The 18900-nt window shown below is 37.7% G+C and overlaps 1 protein-coding gene across 5 annotated transcripts in view; it reads right to left on the bottom strand.

The window, feature by feature from the left end:
* The window catches only part of TUSC3 (tumor suppressor candidate 3), a 245212-nt gene that overhangs the window by 56386 nt on the left and 169926 nt on the right, over positions 1–18900 (bottom strand). For all 5 annotated transcript variants that reach the window (XR_011647748.1, XM_071212625.1, XM_058289935.1 and 2 more), the window contains exon 7: positions 4816–4879. Coding sequence is in view for 4 of the 5 variants with exons in the window: in XM_071212625.1 (XP_071068726.1) it covers positions 4816–4879 (64 nt within the window). In the remaining variant the exon portion in view is untranslated. The remainder of the gene's footprint in view (positions 1–4815; positions 4880–18900) is intronic.

The following is an 18900-nucleotide window of genomic DNA, read 5'->3' on the forward strand; positions in this document are numbered from 1 at the left end:
TACTTATCAGTGGACGATGAAAAATTTACATTTTTAACAAATACATCTTAATTTTTAGATAGAGAAAGAAGCAAGATGGTTATCTGTCAGGGTTAATGTGTAAGCACTTCCTTCATCTGGCTGAAGGCTAAATGGCTATTGAAGGCCCTTCCAAATCTGAGGAGATTTTATATCTAAATCTGGAATAACAGCTTATTTTCTGCCATTAAGCTGATATGTATAGCCATCAGTGTTCCAAAATTGAGAGAATAGATGTAAATATATTGCATATACTACAACGTTTCTGAGACTTTTTATTACTTTTTCCCCTTGTTCTGTGATATATATATATATATATATCCATCATAAACTGTCTTGTTTCATGTACTCCTATGCACATTTGTATTAATATCATAGGAAAATATACTTCAACTACTATGCACTTTCCAGTTTCTGTGCTGAGTGCTTAAAAGGCAAAACTATTGATATGATTTCATATAAAACAGAATCTACTACTTGTGTAAATTAAATACAATACCCAGAGGCACTAAGCATCCTCCTGAACTAGTCACAAATATGTTTATATTACATTATAACCCACTGTCAATTCAACATGCTATTACTACTTTTGCTCCTGGGAAGAGAATCAGGATTTTGTCAATTGAAAGATAAATGAGAACAGATGCTGAAAAAAACATTAGAACATTATAGATGACTTAAAGGGATATAAATCTAAACTCATCTTTAACTTGCATCCATAATTATTTTTTTCTATAGGTTTCCCCCATGATATAACACATTAAAATAAAGGAAACATTTGCACTCTATCACTGATTGGAAACAATGCAGAGTAAAATCATATTTTTTAAAAAGACCTTATTATAGAAAATTTCAAACATTTACCAATGTAGACAGAATAGAAAAAGGAACATTAATTTATCAATTATTTAGAGTTGAAAATTATTAACTCTTGATCAGTCTTGATTTCTATCTCCCACCCATTTCTTCCCTCTATGTTATTTTGAAACACATGTCAGACAGTATCATTTCGATCACAGATATTTTAGTATGTATCTCTATAGGATAACTTTAAAAGACTATTAAAAATAATTAAAAATATTCCCTAATATATCAAAAATTTAGATTTAGTGTTCAAATTTCCAGCTCTCTCAAAAAGTAATGCATTTTTTTGACAAAGAAATTGTGGGTTTACAGAAAACGCATGCATAAAATATGGGGTTCCTGAATACCTCCCTATTAATACCTTACCTTGGTGTGGAACATTTTTGTTACAATTGATGAAAGCACATTTGTATATTTAGACTATTAACTATGGTCCATGGTTTGACTTGGGGTTCAATGTTTGTACATTTCCATGGATTTTTAAAAATATTATTCTACGAACATAAACCTAAAATTTAACCTTTTAACCACATGCACATAAATAATTCAGGGCTGTTAATTACACTCGCTGCTGTGCTACCTTCACCACCATCCATTACCACAGCTTTCCATCCTCCCTAATAGAAACTCTCCATTTTAAACATTAACACCCTGGACTTCCGGGAAGATAGCGGACTAGAAAGACATGCACAGTCTCCTCTCTCAGAAAAATAGCTAGAGGACAGGCAGACACAGCCTGGGGAAAAACTGAGATTTAGGACATGAAGGGAAGGCTGGACACTGACAGCAGAGGGAGGTACATGGGAAAAGAACTGGCGGGCAGATGTGCATGGGAGCTGCAGCAGGTGCTTCTGCCCCATGCTCTGAGCAGACACCACACCTTGGAACTCTCAACCTCGGCCGGCAGCTCTGGACAACCGGGGACCCAGGGATCCACCTCCCCCGAAAACAGGAGAGAGAGGGAGGTAGCTTACAGTCGATTCAACTTTTGACCCACAAATTTGGTCTGCTGTGTCCGAGCCCCCCAGGCTGGGCAGGGTCACGCCATGGCTTGCCTTGGGAGCTGGTGTGGGGCTAAAGAGATCCCACCCTCTCAGTCCCCTCTCCCTACTGACCAGGGCTGTTTGTTGAAGACTTAGAGCAGAGTGGAATTATTTCCCACTTGGAAAAGGGGAGGCGGCTGCCAGCAAAGGCTGCAGAAAGAACAGCCTCAAAGAAGTTTGAATTGCGAGGCTCTTAGCCTCCAGGCAGGATTCTCTATCACAATAATCTGGTCCATGTTGCAGCAAACACACTGGACTAGGCTTTGAACTGAGAGGCCTATCAAAGAGTGCCATCTGCAGCTCACCAAGGAAACGCACGTGAGGAAATTAAAAGTAAATAAGTAGGAGAGGATTTTCCTTTACAGCCTCCCTCCCCAAGGCCCTAGCAAGTGGGTCTGCAACCCCTTACTGGGTCCAGAGCCCAAGTTTGAGCAACTAATGGGAACAATCCTAAAGACCCAGGTTGAACCAAGAATCAGAGACCAGCAGTAACACACACAGCCTCCTGCCACTAAATCCCCGAAAGATAGAGTAAAAATGAACATCAGAACAAACTCACCATTATAATCAGATCCTATAAGTCAGCAAAAATTATGAGCAATACAAATGCAAGGCCTTTCACGGCCCATGAAAAGGAATATATCAAAGCTCCAAATAAGGCACAGGATTTGAGAAAACTAATCAACAAGATAGATACAAATTTCTAAAATCAAGTTAATGAGTTGAAAGAGAATATGGCTAAAGAGATAAAGGACATCAAGAAGACAGTGAGCAAACACAAGAATTTGAAAACCTGAATAGAAAAATAACAGAGCTTATGGGAATGAAAGACACAATAGGTGAAATAAAAAACACATTAGAGCAAGGAACCTTTTTTGTTCCACGGACCCATCTGTCAGTCAGGTGAAAACCATGGACCCCTTACTAAGTCCACACTCTACCGTGATATATTTATCACCAACACATCTGCACAAGAATAATGTCTTTTTCTGAATTTCAATTCAAGTTCATGGATCCTGGTTAAGAACCCCTGCATTAGAAGCATACAACAGCAGACTTGAAATGATAGAAGAAAGAAGAAGAAACACCAAAGATGGAACAGCGATACTGAAGAAAGAAAAAAACAGAAAGGAATGGAAAAAACTGAGCAGGAACATAGGGAGTTGAATGGGAACATGAAGCACAGTAACATACCTATCATGGGAGTTCCAGAAAGAGAAGAGAAGGAAAAAGGGGCAGAAAAAGTATTTGAGGAAATAATAGCTGAACATTTCCCAACTCTCATGAGAGAAATGAATTTACATGTCCAAGAAGAACAGTGTACTCCAATCAGAATAAATCTGAATAGGCCTATTCCAAGACACATACTGCTCAGAAATGTCAAACGTCAAAGATAAAGAGAAAATCCTGAGAGCAGAAAGGGAGAAGCACACCATCACATACAAGGGATGCCCAGGAAGACTTAGTGTGGATCTCTCATCAGAAACCATGGATATTTCAACCCCCTGCTTTTTTGCTTCCATTGTTTCTGGTGAGAAATCGGCATTTAATCTAATTGGGACTCCCTTATACATAATATGTTGCTTTGCTCTTGCAGCTTTCAGAACTCTCTGCTTTTCCTTTTCATTTGACATTTGATCAGTATGTGACAGGGTGTATTTCTCTTCAAGTTGCTGTTTTGTAGGCTTCTTGGATGTGCATATTTATGTCTTTTGTTAAGTCTGGGGAGTTTTCTGTCATTATTTCTTTGAATATTTCTTTTGTCCCTAACTCTCTTTCTTCTCTTTCTCAGCTTTCCATAATGTGTACATGGGCACATGATGGTGTCCCATAGGTCTCCTAAGCTTTCTTTGCTTTTTATAATTCTTTTTTACTTTATACTCTTCAGCCTCACTCATTTCAACTATCCTGTCTTGAGTTCACGGATTCCTTCTTTTGCCAGCTCCAATCTGCTATTGAAACCCTCATGGGCATTTTCAATAATTTTGTTTTCTTTCTTTTTAAAATCTCTCTTTCTTGAGATTATCATATTGTTTTTCCTTGTTTTCTTGATACCCTTTAGTACTTCTCTGTTTTCTAATATTCTTAAAGGCTTAAAATCTATGGTTATATAAAATACTGGCAAATTTGGTACAGACTGCTTCATTTGAATATTAATCTTAGCAATTAAAAATAGTAATCAAATTTTATCAATTGTATTATAGGCATACTTTAAATCCTGATAATGACTGAATACATTCAAAAAAACACTATAAATTTAACTTTGGGACATTTTCACAAAATTCACACAAACATCTGTTACCCACAGTACAGCAGTTTATCTCTAACTTTACTTCATTCTAAAAATATTCAGATTTTATTGTTTTTAATTAGACACTTGAATCTTACCGGTAGCTTATCCTGTTATCCTTCTAACTCCAATGCACAATTTTCACTGTTATCTGAATCAAAACAATTTGTTTTATATGTTAAAAAAAAAAAAAGACGTCTATCCTATTTCCTCATACTTCAATTATTAAGTGAACCAAGGTTAAGATAACTACATTTTAAATTGTTCTACTTTTTCTCTACATTAAGGTCTTAGGGAAAACTGTACACACTTCACAAAAAACTTTGTCAGAGATCGTCAAAGCAGAATAAAAGGTATACAAAGATGTTCAGTAATCAAAAAAAAGGAAAGAAAGTTACAATGTGCTGATGATTTAGAAGAACAACAAAAATTATACTGTAATAAATAATTAGCATACTATTTTGGAAATCAATCATATAGTACAGTTTAAAATGTAAGGTCTTTCAAAAGTCTTGATATTTACTGTCTGGAAAAAAAATCAATTTGATAAAATGTAACTTCAGTTTGCACTTTTCAAGCCATCGGTATTTTAAAGGATACTCAGGACGAGAATAATATGTGACTCTGCCACAAATTGAGCCTGGCTGCTCCCATGAATGTAGCTCTACAAAACAAGACAAAGAAACAAAAATTACAATCTGGGAAAAAGGCATACTTATTTTGTAGCTTTAAGTCATGAAGATAAACAATAGACAAATCTACTGATTAAGCTCCTAGTTGTAATTCTTTTGAAAAATTATTAGTTAACTGGAAATAGATGAAAAATGTCAGTTGATATTATTGTATTAAACTGTATATTGTGCTGTAGAAAGCAACTTAATATCAAAAGTAAACTTAATGACAGTAATTAAAGGATTTATCACAGATATACACAACATAATGATTCTTCCAGAGTTACTGAAAAATGCACTTGACAGTTTAAGATTAAAATTAGAACAAATGTGTTTTTTTAAAATTCTTTATCCTTTAAAATAAGCCACAAAGAAACTGTCAAATGTCAAAACATTACTTTGTGTGGTGGTTTGAGGCTTTTATGGATTCCAGAAAAACCATGTCCTTAGAGTTAATCCATTTCTGTGGGTGTGGACCTATTGTAGGCGGCACCATTTGATTAGATGGCTTCAGTAAATGGCCTTTTGTTTCCATTACTTCAATAAGGCATGACCCAGGGAGAGTCTTAATCCTATTACTGGAGTCCTTTATAAAGGGGATGAACATGGAGAGGGAAAAAAGCCACAGAAGGAGAGAGAAAGCCACAGGAACCCAGAAGCAATGAAACCCAGAAGAGAAGAGAGCCTTGCAGAAACTGCCATATGCCCTGCCGTGTGAGAGAGGAGTCCAACTCTGTGGGCAGCTGGGGAGAAAGTATCACCTGACGAAGCCTTGATTCAGACATTTTCATGGCCTCAGAACTGTAAGCTTACAAATTAATAAATCCCCACTGCACTGCATTTCAGCAGCTTAGCAGACTAAAATACCATGTTATCAAAGTTCTTAAAATATGGTATTAGCTTTATAAATGCATTCATTTTATTATAGCATTTAAGTTGATTTTTCCCCCAAAATAATTATCATTGTTTTTACCCCAAGGAGATATGTATATAACTTTTCTATACCTAGGATGAACTATACTAATTGGTAAGTCAATTACAGACTATCTGACACTAATCTCCATCTAGACTATTACTTCTAAAAACTGATTCACACAGTATTTCTGTTGTTAATTTCTTTTATGATTTTAAAACGGTCCTTTTCTACGTTTTCAATTTGTACAAAAAATACTGAGAAAAATATTTTACCTTAAATTATAAATCAATACCCTCAAGTTTATATTGCTTATAAAGCATAAACACATCATTTAAAAGGACCAAAGTGGCTTGATGTGATTTGTTCAGCATTTTTCTGTCTTTATTTCTGATAGTAGGTTGGATGAAACCATGTGTGTTTTATTAGAATGAAATATAACTAAGAATCATAAAATTATTTGTTCCTGCCCTTAACCCTGGACAAACCACTTAATCTCTCAGAAATTCAGTATAAAAGTAGGAAATGAATTAGATGATTCTAAGGTCTTTGTGGAAGTAGAGAGTCTTTGTTTGGACATCAATCCTGTCTTGGTATTTGCATGAACAGGCTGTTCTCTATAGCCTGGTCTAAACTGAGAGTTTCCTCCTCTCATTTCAGAGATGTGCTTCAATGTATCCTTCAAGCACAGTTTCAGGCAAACTGGCTAACAAATAGCCATTTCTGGTTGACACACACTATAGCTGCTGCGGAATTCTCTAACATTGTTTTCTTCTATCCATTTTTCTCTCTCCATCTAGATGTCCCTACATGGAAAAAAGTATACCTTTGAAGTGAATACTCTAGTTGGTAGCTAACCATTTAAGATTTGTAACACTGTTAATGTGATTTTTGTGACAACAAAATAAAAAACATGGAGCAAAACAAATTCAAAAAATGTAACATTTGACATCACTTCAAGTCTGAATAGAAACTGAAGTGCTAAGACCTAAGAAACTAAAGTTTTATTAGTCAAAAAATTATAAACACAAGAATCATAACAAATACAACCCGAACAATAACAAGAACTTGACAAGCTTGACATGCACTCATTTTATGTAAGACACTTACAAGCATTACATGCAGTATCTCAGTTAATTCTAACAGTCCTACAAGGTGCGCATTTTTATTATTGTCATTTTATACATGGCTAACTGAAGTGTTGACAGTTATTTATAAATGTATTAATACACAGTGCAGGATAGTATGCCACATTTCATATAACACCTAGGAGGTAGTTTCCCTGTCTTAAAATCACAGATGTAGAGAAACGAAATCTCAGACATTTTTAAAGCAGGACTTTTTAAAAAAATCAAACTTTTGTCAAGGCCACTAGTAGACTTGCACATTGCCAAATCCTAAGGTTGTATCTCAATTTTACCTTGTTCTATCTACCTGAAGAAACTACTGAGTCTTTTTTTCATGTATTTCCTTCACTTGACTCAAGGATATCACTCTTGATTCTTCTATTTCAATGGTTCCTCTCCTACTGGATGTTTATTCTCATCATTCTAACTCTAACTCCTGGAGAGTGTAAGAACTCCAGCTTAATTAAGCCTCTTCTCTATCCTCCCTAACCTTCCAGTGTTCTCATGCAATCCCATGGCTTTAAACATCACCTCTATACTAATGACTTAAAACTTTGTTATCTCCAGCCCAGTTCTGTCCCATTTCAGACTTGTATATTCAGGGTATACATCTCCATCATGGAAGATACATCCATCTCCACTTGGAATTCTAAAAGGAATCTAAAATTCAAATGGTCAAATCCAAACTCTTGATCAGTCTCCCTTTCTATCCCAGAATTTGATTCTCTCTCATTCTTCCCTACCTCAGTAAACAGCAACTTATTTTTTCCAGTTGTTTAGACCAAAACTTTGGAAGTATTCCTGCTCTTTCCTTCCTCTCTGAATTTTACTAATTCTGATCAGTGGGGGGAAATATCACTAACTAATGGTAATTTAGCCATAAATATATAGCAACTTTGTAAGTTATGAACAACCCCGTTCCCACCCCTGCCATCCCTTCTTTCTTCCCATTTATACCATACAGCCAATCATTCAGAAAATACTGTTGGTTCCACTTTCAATATCCACCCCAAAATCACACACTTGTCAGCACCTCCAGGAGGAAGTGGCCAAGGATTAACTGCCTCATCCAAATGGACATCATCTCTTGCACAGATTACTGCAATAGCCTCCTTTAGTCTCCTTTCCTCTATTCAACAGTCTATTTGCCCATCAAATGGTCCTGTTAAAACAAGTCAGATCCTAGGTTTACCCTGCTCAGTACCCTTCAGTGCGTTTCAAAAGTGTGAGAAAAATATAAGATCAAGAAATCAATTTTCCAGTCCAAACATCAAAGGACCTATATATCTCAATACAATTTAGAATTATAATTAAGTTAAAAAATTTTTTTTCACACTTACAGACTTATTTCTTTATAACCAATCTATGCACTTGTTGCTTGTTTCTTGTGTATATTAGGCAGAGTACATAAAGGCTTTTGAAACAGTCTTGAATCTGCCACTTACTAACTGTGCTAACCTGAACAAAAAAATTACCTCACCTTTAAAAGATGAATAAGTAAATGTTCCTCAAAATAATTTTCTAAAAATCAAGTAAAATGCCATATTAAGTAATAAGCAAGCACAGCACCTGGGTTTCTCTGTAGTAAATAATAAAAAATAGACAAATTATTTAAAAATCTCTATTCCTAACAAATTGTTTGTATCTTCTAAATATTAAATAAGCAAGCCTAAATGTCATTCAGAGATTTTTTCCCCCAGGTGAATTTACGAAATTGAATTGACATTTTTAAAAGATGGTATTCAGGAGCCGGTGCAAACATTTGACTTTTGTCCATCTTCTTTGGTCATCATAATTACAACTCAAGACCAGACAGTCCAAGGGTCTTCAGAATTTAATAAACTAAGACTCACTCAAGGCACGATTACTGAACAATTATTTTGCATTAGACATGGACGCAGGCAGTAGGGATCCAGCAGTAAACAAAACAGAAAATAAAGCCTATGTTCTCAAGGAGCTTACACACTCAAATCCTAAATTACAAGAGCACACTTTGCCTACTAAAATCCTACAGAGACCTTACTGGAACACACTAAAGCCAGAAGAACAAAAACGAGCAATGACACAGAAAGGTACTCCAGAGGTCTTAATTATTGAACTTCGTTACTTTCCCTTTATGAGGACACCAGTAAAGCAAAGACTTCACTCAAGTAATATTCAACTAAGGTCCGTAATATTCAACTAAGGTCCATAATTTTAAACTTTTCCTAAAAAATCCATATTAACTGATGCGTCTACTTTCAAAATCCTTTGAAAGAGGAAACACTGGGTAATGAATTTATTTACACCTTTGGAATGATGTTGATACCTCTTTTCCCTCTCTGATTTTTCTTCCTCTCTCTCTCCCCTTCCCCTTCAACCTCCCCCCCCCCCATTGTCTGCTCTCCATGTCCATTTTGCTGTGTGTTCTTCTTTGTCCGCTTCTGTTGTCAGCGGCACGGGAATCTGTATTTCTTTTTGTTGCGTCATCTTGTTGTGTCAGCTCTCCATGTGGGTAGCACCAATTCCTGGGCAGGCTGCACTTTCTTTTACGCTGGGCGGCTCTCCTTACAGGGCGCACTCCTTGCACATGGGGCTCCCCTATGTGGGGACACCCCTGCATGGCAGGGCACTCCTTGTGCGCATCAGCGCTGCGCATGGGCCAGCTCCACATGGGTTAAGGAGGCCTGGGGTTTGAATCGTGGATCTCCCATGTGGTAGGTAGATGCCCTAACCACTGGGCCAAGTCCGCTTCCCTCCCTCTCTGATTTTTACTAACTCTGATCAGTAGGGGAAATATCAGTAACTAATGGTAATTTACCCCAGTATATATTCAACATGCATTTATAAATTATGGACAATGTAATCGCACATCAGATGAATAATACTCTAGGAGAAAATGTACATGTCTTTGATACTGGATAGGGGTCTGTTATTTCCACAGATATAAATGCTTTTACAAACCATCAATATATTAAATGTTCATTTATTCAGTCCATTGAATATTTCCTAGAGCATATGAAGCAAAATCAAATGAAAAGAATGTTTCATAAAAATCAATTTATCATAAAATATCATGATTGGTTTACAGCCTAATTCATTTTTGAAGAAAAATTAGAATTTTTGATTTGAAGTTTGCAAATGTGATACACAAAAATACTATTTTCTTAATTTCAAGTAACATACTTAAGAATAAAAATTAATATATTTTGTTTAATAAAGTGGTTCTAATACCTCTTACATAACAGTATCAGAAAGAAATGGAAACTAAGCTAAACATGTCTCAATAGAAAAAATTTCATTCCATTTACCTTATATCTAAATTCTTAGAGAAATTATACCACCCATGATACTTTGCTTTTTCAATATTGTTAAAAAATTGCATTGGTAGTGAGTTATCATTAAGGAGTTCTTTTGAAGTACTTCATGCTCTGCAAACAATAATGCCAGTGTTTTATTAAAGGCTGCTGTCTGAGAAGGCAGCTATTACAATGAAAAGCATATTGAATGTGAGTAAGGAGTCTTCATTTTTAATGCCAATATTATCCTTTCAATTTAAGAAACTAGATGTTTATCTTGGTCATTTCAGTTACTTAGTCTGTCAAATAAAGAAACTGAAATTGATTGTATCAAGGAAGCAGTATAGAGTACTAGTTTTGCAGTGCGCTACAAGTATAACCAAGAATAAATTACAGGAAGTGGACTTGGCTCAACAGAAAGAGTATCCGCCTACCACATGGGAGGTCCACAGTGCAAACCCAGGGTTTCCTTTACCCACGTGGAGCTGGCCCACCTACAATGTTGATGCGTGCGAGGAGTGCCATGCCACACAGTGGTGTCCCCTGCGTAGGGGAGACCCACATGCAAGGAGTGTGCCCCATAAGGAGAGCTGCCCAGCGCAAAAAAAAGTTCAACCTGCCCAGGAGCGGCACCACACATATGGCGAGCTGATGAAGCAAGATGATGCAACAAAAAGAAACACAGATTCCCAGTGCCGCTGACAAGAATTCAGCGGACACAGAAGAACACACAGGAATGGACAGAGAGAGCAGAAAATTGGGGCAGGGTGGGGCGGGGTGGGGGAAGGGGAGAGAAATAAATAAAAATAAATCTTAAAAAAAAATAAACGCGACTCAAATTGCTGAGCTGCATACTAGGAATAATAATATGGAAAGTGAATTAGATGAGCATGCAAATATTTAGCATCAGGTCTAAAACCCATTAAGTATCAATAATTGGTACCTATCAATATTATTATTACTAATTCATCTAAGAGTTTTCGAACAAGCTTTAAATTTTCACTCAGCCATCAGATTCATAGGTGGTAAAAATAATGGCCATTGACTTTTGCCTACTATTAGTAAATAACAAGAGTTAAGACTAGGTCTGGGTTAAATTCTCCTGTCAGTAACAATTTGTGTGTGTGCGTACATTTTAAACTTTTTTTTTTTTTTAATATGGTCATCTCTCTGTCCTACAATGAGTATTTTGGAATCTTTTTTTTTAAGTTTTTATTTTATCTCTCTCCCCTTTCCACTGTCGTCCCACCCCCCCCCGTGTCCATTCGCTGTGTGTTCTTCTGTGACCACTTCTATCCTTATCAGCAGCACCGGGAATCTGCATTTCTTTTTTGTTGTGTCATCTTGCTGTGTCAGCTCTCCGTGTGGGCGGTGCCATTCTTGGGCAGGCTGCACTTTCTTTCGTGCTGGGCAGCTCTCCTTACAGGAGTACTCCTTGCACGTGGGGCTCCCCTGCACGGGGACACCCTGTGTGGCACGCACTCCCCATGCACGCATCAGCACTGCGCGTGGGCCAGCGGCACACGGGTCAAGGAGGCCCGGAGTTTGAACCGCGGACCTCCCATGTGGTAGACGGACGCCCTAATCCACTGGGCCAGGCCCACTTTCCTTAAACTTCTTTTATAAAGTCCTTTACCTATCAAACTGATATTAAAATTATCAACCTTGAGAGCAAAAGAGCAAAAAAACCAACCAGCCTGTTTGATAAGCGCTAATAAAGACTACTTCAGATAAATGCGCTTTGCTGCAAAACCAAATATTGACATAAGGAGAGTACAAAAAATTGCTCAGTAATATCCATCAGCCAAGATACAACACTTTTGAAGACAATAATACATGGAGGGGTTCAAATCAATTGTCATGTGTTCCATGTTATTTGATAAAATATATACCGGTATGTATTTGTTTTTGGCATTAAGTTCCATACTTAGAAGAAGTAAAATAAAAATGGGCTTGGCCCAAACACAGAGGGATTTTAAATTTTTATTATTTTTAAAAATGCCGTTTCTTTAAAAAGGATCATTTGTAACATCATTAAAATGGTAAATGAAACTACAATTTGATATTGTTGGGTATTATCCAAATGCCAAGTGTCTCAGTTCAAGGTAAAATGTCCCAAAGCCCTTGTGGTCCCTTTCTTTCATTTTAAAGCACATTATTGCAAAATGAACAAACAGCCAGAGAAATCAATGCTATGATTATCTTTCACTATGTACATGAATTCTTTTGGTCTATTTTCTTTCCCCCTCCTTGCATACAACATGAAAAAGTACCAGTGTCAAATCATTTTAGTTTGTTTCAGTCCCTCATTCACTACCTCCCAGTACAAGGACAACAGAGAGTTGAAATCTAGGAAAGTCCTCTAAATGGTCATCACTCAATTATCCATCATGGCTCTGTGTTCTTTGTGATAGAATTATTGCAATAGCAAAAAAAGGAAAGACAATAATTCACTGTTAACATCAAAGTAGAATACAGGATGAAAATACTGTATTTTCTTTGACAGCACTTCAAGAAGTCCGAAGTGTTGCCTCACTGCTTTAAATAAACTTGTCTTTGAAATTCATCTTGGCGTTGAATATCTGCCAGTAGAAGAGTGATAGCTGTCCTGATCAAAACCTATATAAAATGAGGGATCCATTTTCCTGTGTATGACACAGAATCAATCACTGCTACTATGTAATTCTTGGTAAATGAGATGGCATTTCAAAATATATCCACTAACAGGAATGTAGACACAGGACACTGGTCCCAGTTTCTTTTGTGTACTAGGGTATCCAGAATACAAAATGAAATAATCTTTATTATTTCCTTTACAGTTTCTTTTTTGGAATACTAGTGTCCAGGAAAGGATACTTTTGAATTGTTAAGACAAGATATACTACTACATGTGTTATAAAATTAATAGAAACACTTAAAGGTATTCTATGTACTTGCCACTCGACTATAATGCTGGTTAGGATAGACCAATTACCTGGTCTTTACTAAAAACAAACTACCAAAAAAAAAAGAGTGAAGTAAGGTAGGAAAGAAGGAAGGGAGATCAGGGAGAGAAGGAGAGAAGCAAGCAAGGAAGGAAGCAAGCCTACTTCTGAAAAAGTGGCAGAGGGAAGTATAGTGGATAACCACTGTTACTGCACAGAACAAACTGAAATTCCAAGATACTTAGCACTCTTACACCAAAATAAAAGGTTCCCTTATTTCTTAACAGTTACACATTTCAGCTTCTCTGAGGCAGCATATTGCCTAGGTTTCAGACCAAAGGACATATGTGATTAGATAACACAGAGCTAGGCCAAGTCCAGCTGGATTTGCTGGAAAGAAGAGATATAAATAAGTGCTCTCTATATGCTGGAGGTAAGGGACATCACTGTTTGAAATCCCTAAGCTCTTTATTAAATATTTGGCTTAAATTCAAAAATGATTACCACTGAGATATAAAATAAAGCAATTCTTCACCTTGATTACTCCTGTCAGCTATTAGTAATAAGCCACTGCTCACTTTTTACCTGAAATCTACAGATGTCTTTCAAGCCCTGCTAAAGGTGAACTTATTGCATGATCTGTTGGTGAGTGTGAAACTCTTATCTGCCCCAGCAATGCATCAAACAGGGCTTCCTCGGTTTTTATTACCCTATTTGAGGACCAAAACAGTTGATCTCCCAACCTAGGTCACTGGTTATCAAAAGAATTCTCAAAACTGTGTGTGCCTGAAATTCATCTGGGATGACTTGTTTAAAAAACAGATTTTCAAACTCTCTACATCCAAATGGGAATTCAATAGGTCTGTGGTAAGACCAGAAGTTTGCACTGTTTATGATCTGCAAGCCATGCCTACATTTGGTGGGAGGTTGAATGGAAGAGGGGAAATGTGTAATACTGTAAATGCTGTCAGAAAGGCTACATATTCAGAGAAAACATCTTACTGGTAGTGAACTGAGTTGTTTTTCCCAGTTAATGAGCTGCTAATGTCAACAACTGCAGTGGTTTACAGCTCGTCAGGGGCAAGTCTGTACTAGAGATCTGGCAGCAAACTGGGCCCAAGCAGCAGAAGAAACAAGCTGAGGTGGATCAAGTGAGCCACAACCACCACCAGAACCACAGCTCTGTAAAGGCAGAACTGAGTTGCCCTGCCCAGTATTCTGGGAGGTTTTCCAGAATACTTTAAGAAACATGGTGAAAGGTACAAGGAGACAGAAACTGAGACTACTGGAAAGAGAACAAAATGGTAGCCTGTAACTTCTCCTCAGGAACTTGAAACAGTCCAAAGTTTTTTGGCAATTGTGACTATGGGCTAGGAAGGGCACGCTTGGTCTTATTTAGACCTGCCTCCACAAAAAAGGTGTGTGCTCTGTTAGAGAAGAAGAGACATCTCCTTATGAGCATCCCTGAACTGCAGGGTCAATAGACTGGCAGTCCACGTACTGTAAGTGAAAGAAAAAGGAGAAGGAAATCAGAACAGAGAACAAGCTGCACCAGGTGTCTGTGCACCTGCCGAGCCAGAGTTCCTGGACCACTTCAAGGAGTGGGTTGGCTACCGGGAAAGGCCCACGGTTGAGACCAAGAGAATTCAGCCTGAACTCCCAGATGAAGATGGGGATCGCAGCAACAACTATGCAGAAGTTAACTATGATTACATTTTATTTCTCACGTGTGGGGGTGTGTATGTAAGTTACATATATATATTTTAAATAAAACTGAGATTGTAGTCTGTGTCTTACTTCTCACATGCCATTATGTTGTGAGCATTTTTCCAGGTCCACAAAATTCAAAACTAACAGTAATAGCTACTGGGGCTTCATAATTAAATGGAGCCCTTGTCGCATCTTTATCATTAACAGAACCCCACTTGCGGTGGGAGAGATAATGCGCCTAGTTAAAAGTGCCCATGCTGGTCTGAGTCTTGTTCTCAGACCCCAGAAAAATCCTGTTTTTAAAACGAGTCCATTCCTGTACCTATAAGCCACTGCAAAGGGACCTTTTGATCAGATCACTTCGGCTAAGGGCCTCTGATGAGAGCGTGGGACCCAGGGTGGGTCTTAATCCTCTTACTGGAGCCCTTTATAAATGGAGGAATAAAAAGCTACAGACACAGGAAAAAAGCTGCAGTGACAGAGAGAAGCCCCCAGGTGTTAATGATCTGAGAGAGAGAAAAGTCGCTGATGAAGCAGCTGATCCCAAACCAAGCAATGCCAGGGGAGAGTGGCTCCTGCCTAGACTAAGGGCCCCCAGCTGAGCTCAGCAGAAGGTGAGCCTGGAGAAAGCAGACTGCAGAGCTGCCATGCGCCGCGCCATGCCACGTGGCAGGAGCGCAGGATGCCAGGAGTTCAGAGAGCAGCTGTGAGGATGCCTTGATGGGGACATTTTCACAGCCTCAGACACATAAGCTTTTCCTGTTATAAAAGCCAGTCCACTCCTGGGGGACTGCTACCAGCAGCTTTTAGCAAACTAAAACAATGGCTCCCTTGTTCCTGCAATAGGTGATCCTGTGCTCAGCGACGGCAAGTTCATAGACAGAAAGTGAAGTCACCTCGAGAGAGCTTCTGGGCTTCTTGACACCAAAGGACAGACTTGGCGGCACGGACTTGCCCTTCTTCCTTCATCCTGCTTGGAGCACAGATGAGAACCCTGGGAGTACTAGAACCACTCTGAGGCATAAGAAAGATAGCCCCTTCCTCTGGTGGGGCGGGGAAAGACTCAAGCAGCTTCCTTGGATCCCTGATTGCATGCCTCCCAGAGCTAGTGACCAGTTTTGGACACTCGGTCTCTCGATCCGTGGGAAGAATAAACACCTGTTTATTTAAGCCTCTGTCAGGTTTCTGTTACGTGAAGCCAAATGCAGTCCTAACTAATATAATAAATACCTATAATAGAATGTGGTGGTATAGGAAAAACAAAAACAAAAAAACAAAACAAAACAGAAAACCACAAAAGGCAACCCTGAAAAACAATCAATACCCTAAGCAGTATATGCTGAAACAGCTGCCCCTTTCTAAGTGAGCAAGTAAAAACATAGAGTGCAGAGCTGGAAAACATCTAGGATCATAGAAAACCACCCTAGACCTGACAGTTAGTGAGAGCTACTGCGGATAAACTTTGTTTAGAGAAGTACTTTTTGCTTTTTTAACAAAACCAATAACAAGATCAATGACAGAGCTGCTTTTATCTACTATGTTTTAAAAATAAATGTTAGGAAAGCAAATGTGGCTCAACCAGCTGGGCACCTCCCGACCACATGGGAGGTCCTGTGCCTCCTAAAAGATGATGAGTGGATGCCATCCCCACTACAGAAGAAGATGCCATAGACCAGCAGACGCCTCAGCCTGCGGGAGCGGATGCGGCTCAGGCTGTTCTGCACTTGCCTCCCGTGTGGGAGGTCCTGGGTTCAGTTTCCAGTGCCCCCTGGAGAAGGCAAGCAAACAATGAGCAGACAGATGAGAGAAAAATAAAGGAAATAAATGTTAATAAAAGACAACATAATAAGACAAAGAAAATTTCTTCTAAGTGTAAAGCAAAAGTTTAATAAGTTGTTCTGTGACTCACCTAAGTAATTTTAGTAATTAGTATTTTGTTGACATTTTCTAGACCTATTATTGCTTTCATTTCTTAGTAACAGAAAAAATATTGAAATGCATAGTATAATTATTCTCATAGAATTCTTCTGTAACCTAAAGTAATAAAAAGTTCAAAGTGAAAAATTATTTGTTATATTTTTTACCATTTTAAAATCCAACTGAAGAGCTTTTAATGTAAGATATACTGAATATCTCCTTCTACAGTGCAAATGCTTTTGTACTCTGTCACATCAGATATATACAAAGAGTATCATCAAAATGTGTGTGTTTACTTTTTATCCTGGGGAAAAAGCAACTATAAAGGAAGATTAACATTCTCAAGTTATTATAATAAGTTTAAATAAAAAAGGAAAAAATGAATGTAGCTTAAAATTTGTATCATTCTGTGTTGAAAATAAAGTTGATAATTTTATATAACCAAATATTTCATACCTGTGAATAAGTCTAAGAAATGCATTAGGATTAGTATCTCTGTGCCTTAATCTTGCTTGCCAATAAATTGAATGACTTCCCCCCAGATAAGTCATTTAACTTCTCTGTAATTCATTTTCCTGGTACAGATAATTTTTTCCTTACTTATGGGGCTATTAGGAAATAAATAAGCTGTTATTATGAAGCAAAGCCTATAAAGGGTGTTTAAACAAAAATAAACAAGAACCACTGTATTCCTTGAAGTATAGTCTTTAAAAATTTCTTTTTTCTAAGTGCCTGTCCACAATATTCTGTTCTCACAGGATCAAGCCTTCAGTTCTATCTATCTATATATAAGCAGATTCATGTGGATGCAACCAATTATTCCTGAATAATGCATCTTTTAGCATTCTGTTAAATTGTATTTATTCATGGTCACTAGTTCACTGATTGTAATTCCAGCAAAACACCACTGAATCCCATTACATCATAAATCCTGTTACATCATTCTGGGTTTTCTGCTATAAGAGTTTTCCTATTCCAATACTTTGCATGGCTTTAGATTACATATTGAATCTTCTCTTATGTTGTCTCAAGAATGGTGCTTCCCTTAAAGTTAACCTAATGCCAAATGCTTTACAAGTCCAGTGTCATCCCTTTTCTCCTTACGCCCAAGACTACTCTGTTCTCATGAACAAGCCTGGGAAGTCACTGTCTCCAAACCTTGACATCAGAGATTTTCTCTTGACATTTGGTGTAAAATACAGTACGCCAGTGCCATGAAGGAAAGCTGTCTAAGGAATGAAAATGGCACTGAGAGGGATTCAGATATTAGGCCCAGTGCCACAGCTTTGCAGTCTTCTGAATGAGTTTGACTAACGATGGATGCTACTGGCTGATCCGACCTAACCTTTCAAATGACACCAAATTTTTGGTGTAATCTTCTGTTTCTTTAAATTTACTATTTGAGGACTACAAAGTATATTTAGTCAATATACTATCGATGTTAATCCAGGCATATAAGAAGTCTGACAGAGAACATCTGGTTCTACTGTAAGAACTTTACAGCACTGAATACAATCCTCCTCAATAGAAGTACTGTACTCTGATGGTGAGGAACTCTGGTTCCAAACCATGTTGCTGAGTTTGGATATGTTATTTAACCAACCTCTGGTTCACACTCCCCATCTACAAAATGAGGATAATAGAGAATCTGTTTTGTAAGGTTTTCATTAGTATTAAAGTTCTTAGAAAAGTGAGACACAGAGTAAGCCTTCAGTAAGTATAAGCTATTACTATTTCTGTTATTATTATATTTATTTCACAAATATTTACTGAGTGTGCAACATGTAATAGGTACCTTCCTAGACACTTGATATAAAAGACTGAATAGATCAAATATCCCTGGCCTAAAGGGGCTTTCATTCTACTGTGTGTGTGTGTGTTAAGGACTGGGAGGAAACATACTGAAAATAATATAAAATAAAGTGCACAGTAAATTATAAAGAGCTAAGTGCCATGAGAAAAGCAAATGAGCAGAGTAGAGGGAATCAGCAGTGTTGACAGCTGGGGGCAGGTTGCAATTTAAATGGCAGGTGGGTATAGTCATAACACCATAAAGAAGGTGGCATTTAAGCAAAGAATCAAGTGAAGGAAGCTGTCAAGCCATACTGGTTTTGGGGGAACCATATACAAGGCAGAGGAAACAAT

This window comes from Dasypus novemcinctus, chromosome 29 (assembly GCF_030445035.2).
Source record: "Dasypus novemcinctus isolate mDasNov1 chromosome 29, mDasNov1.1.hap2, whole genome shotgun sequence".
Classification (NCBI taxonomy): Eukaryota; Metazoa; Chordata; class Mammalia; order Cingulata; family Dasypodidae; genus Dasypus; species Dasypus novemcinctus.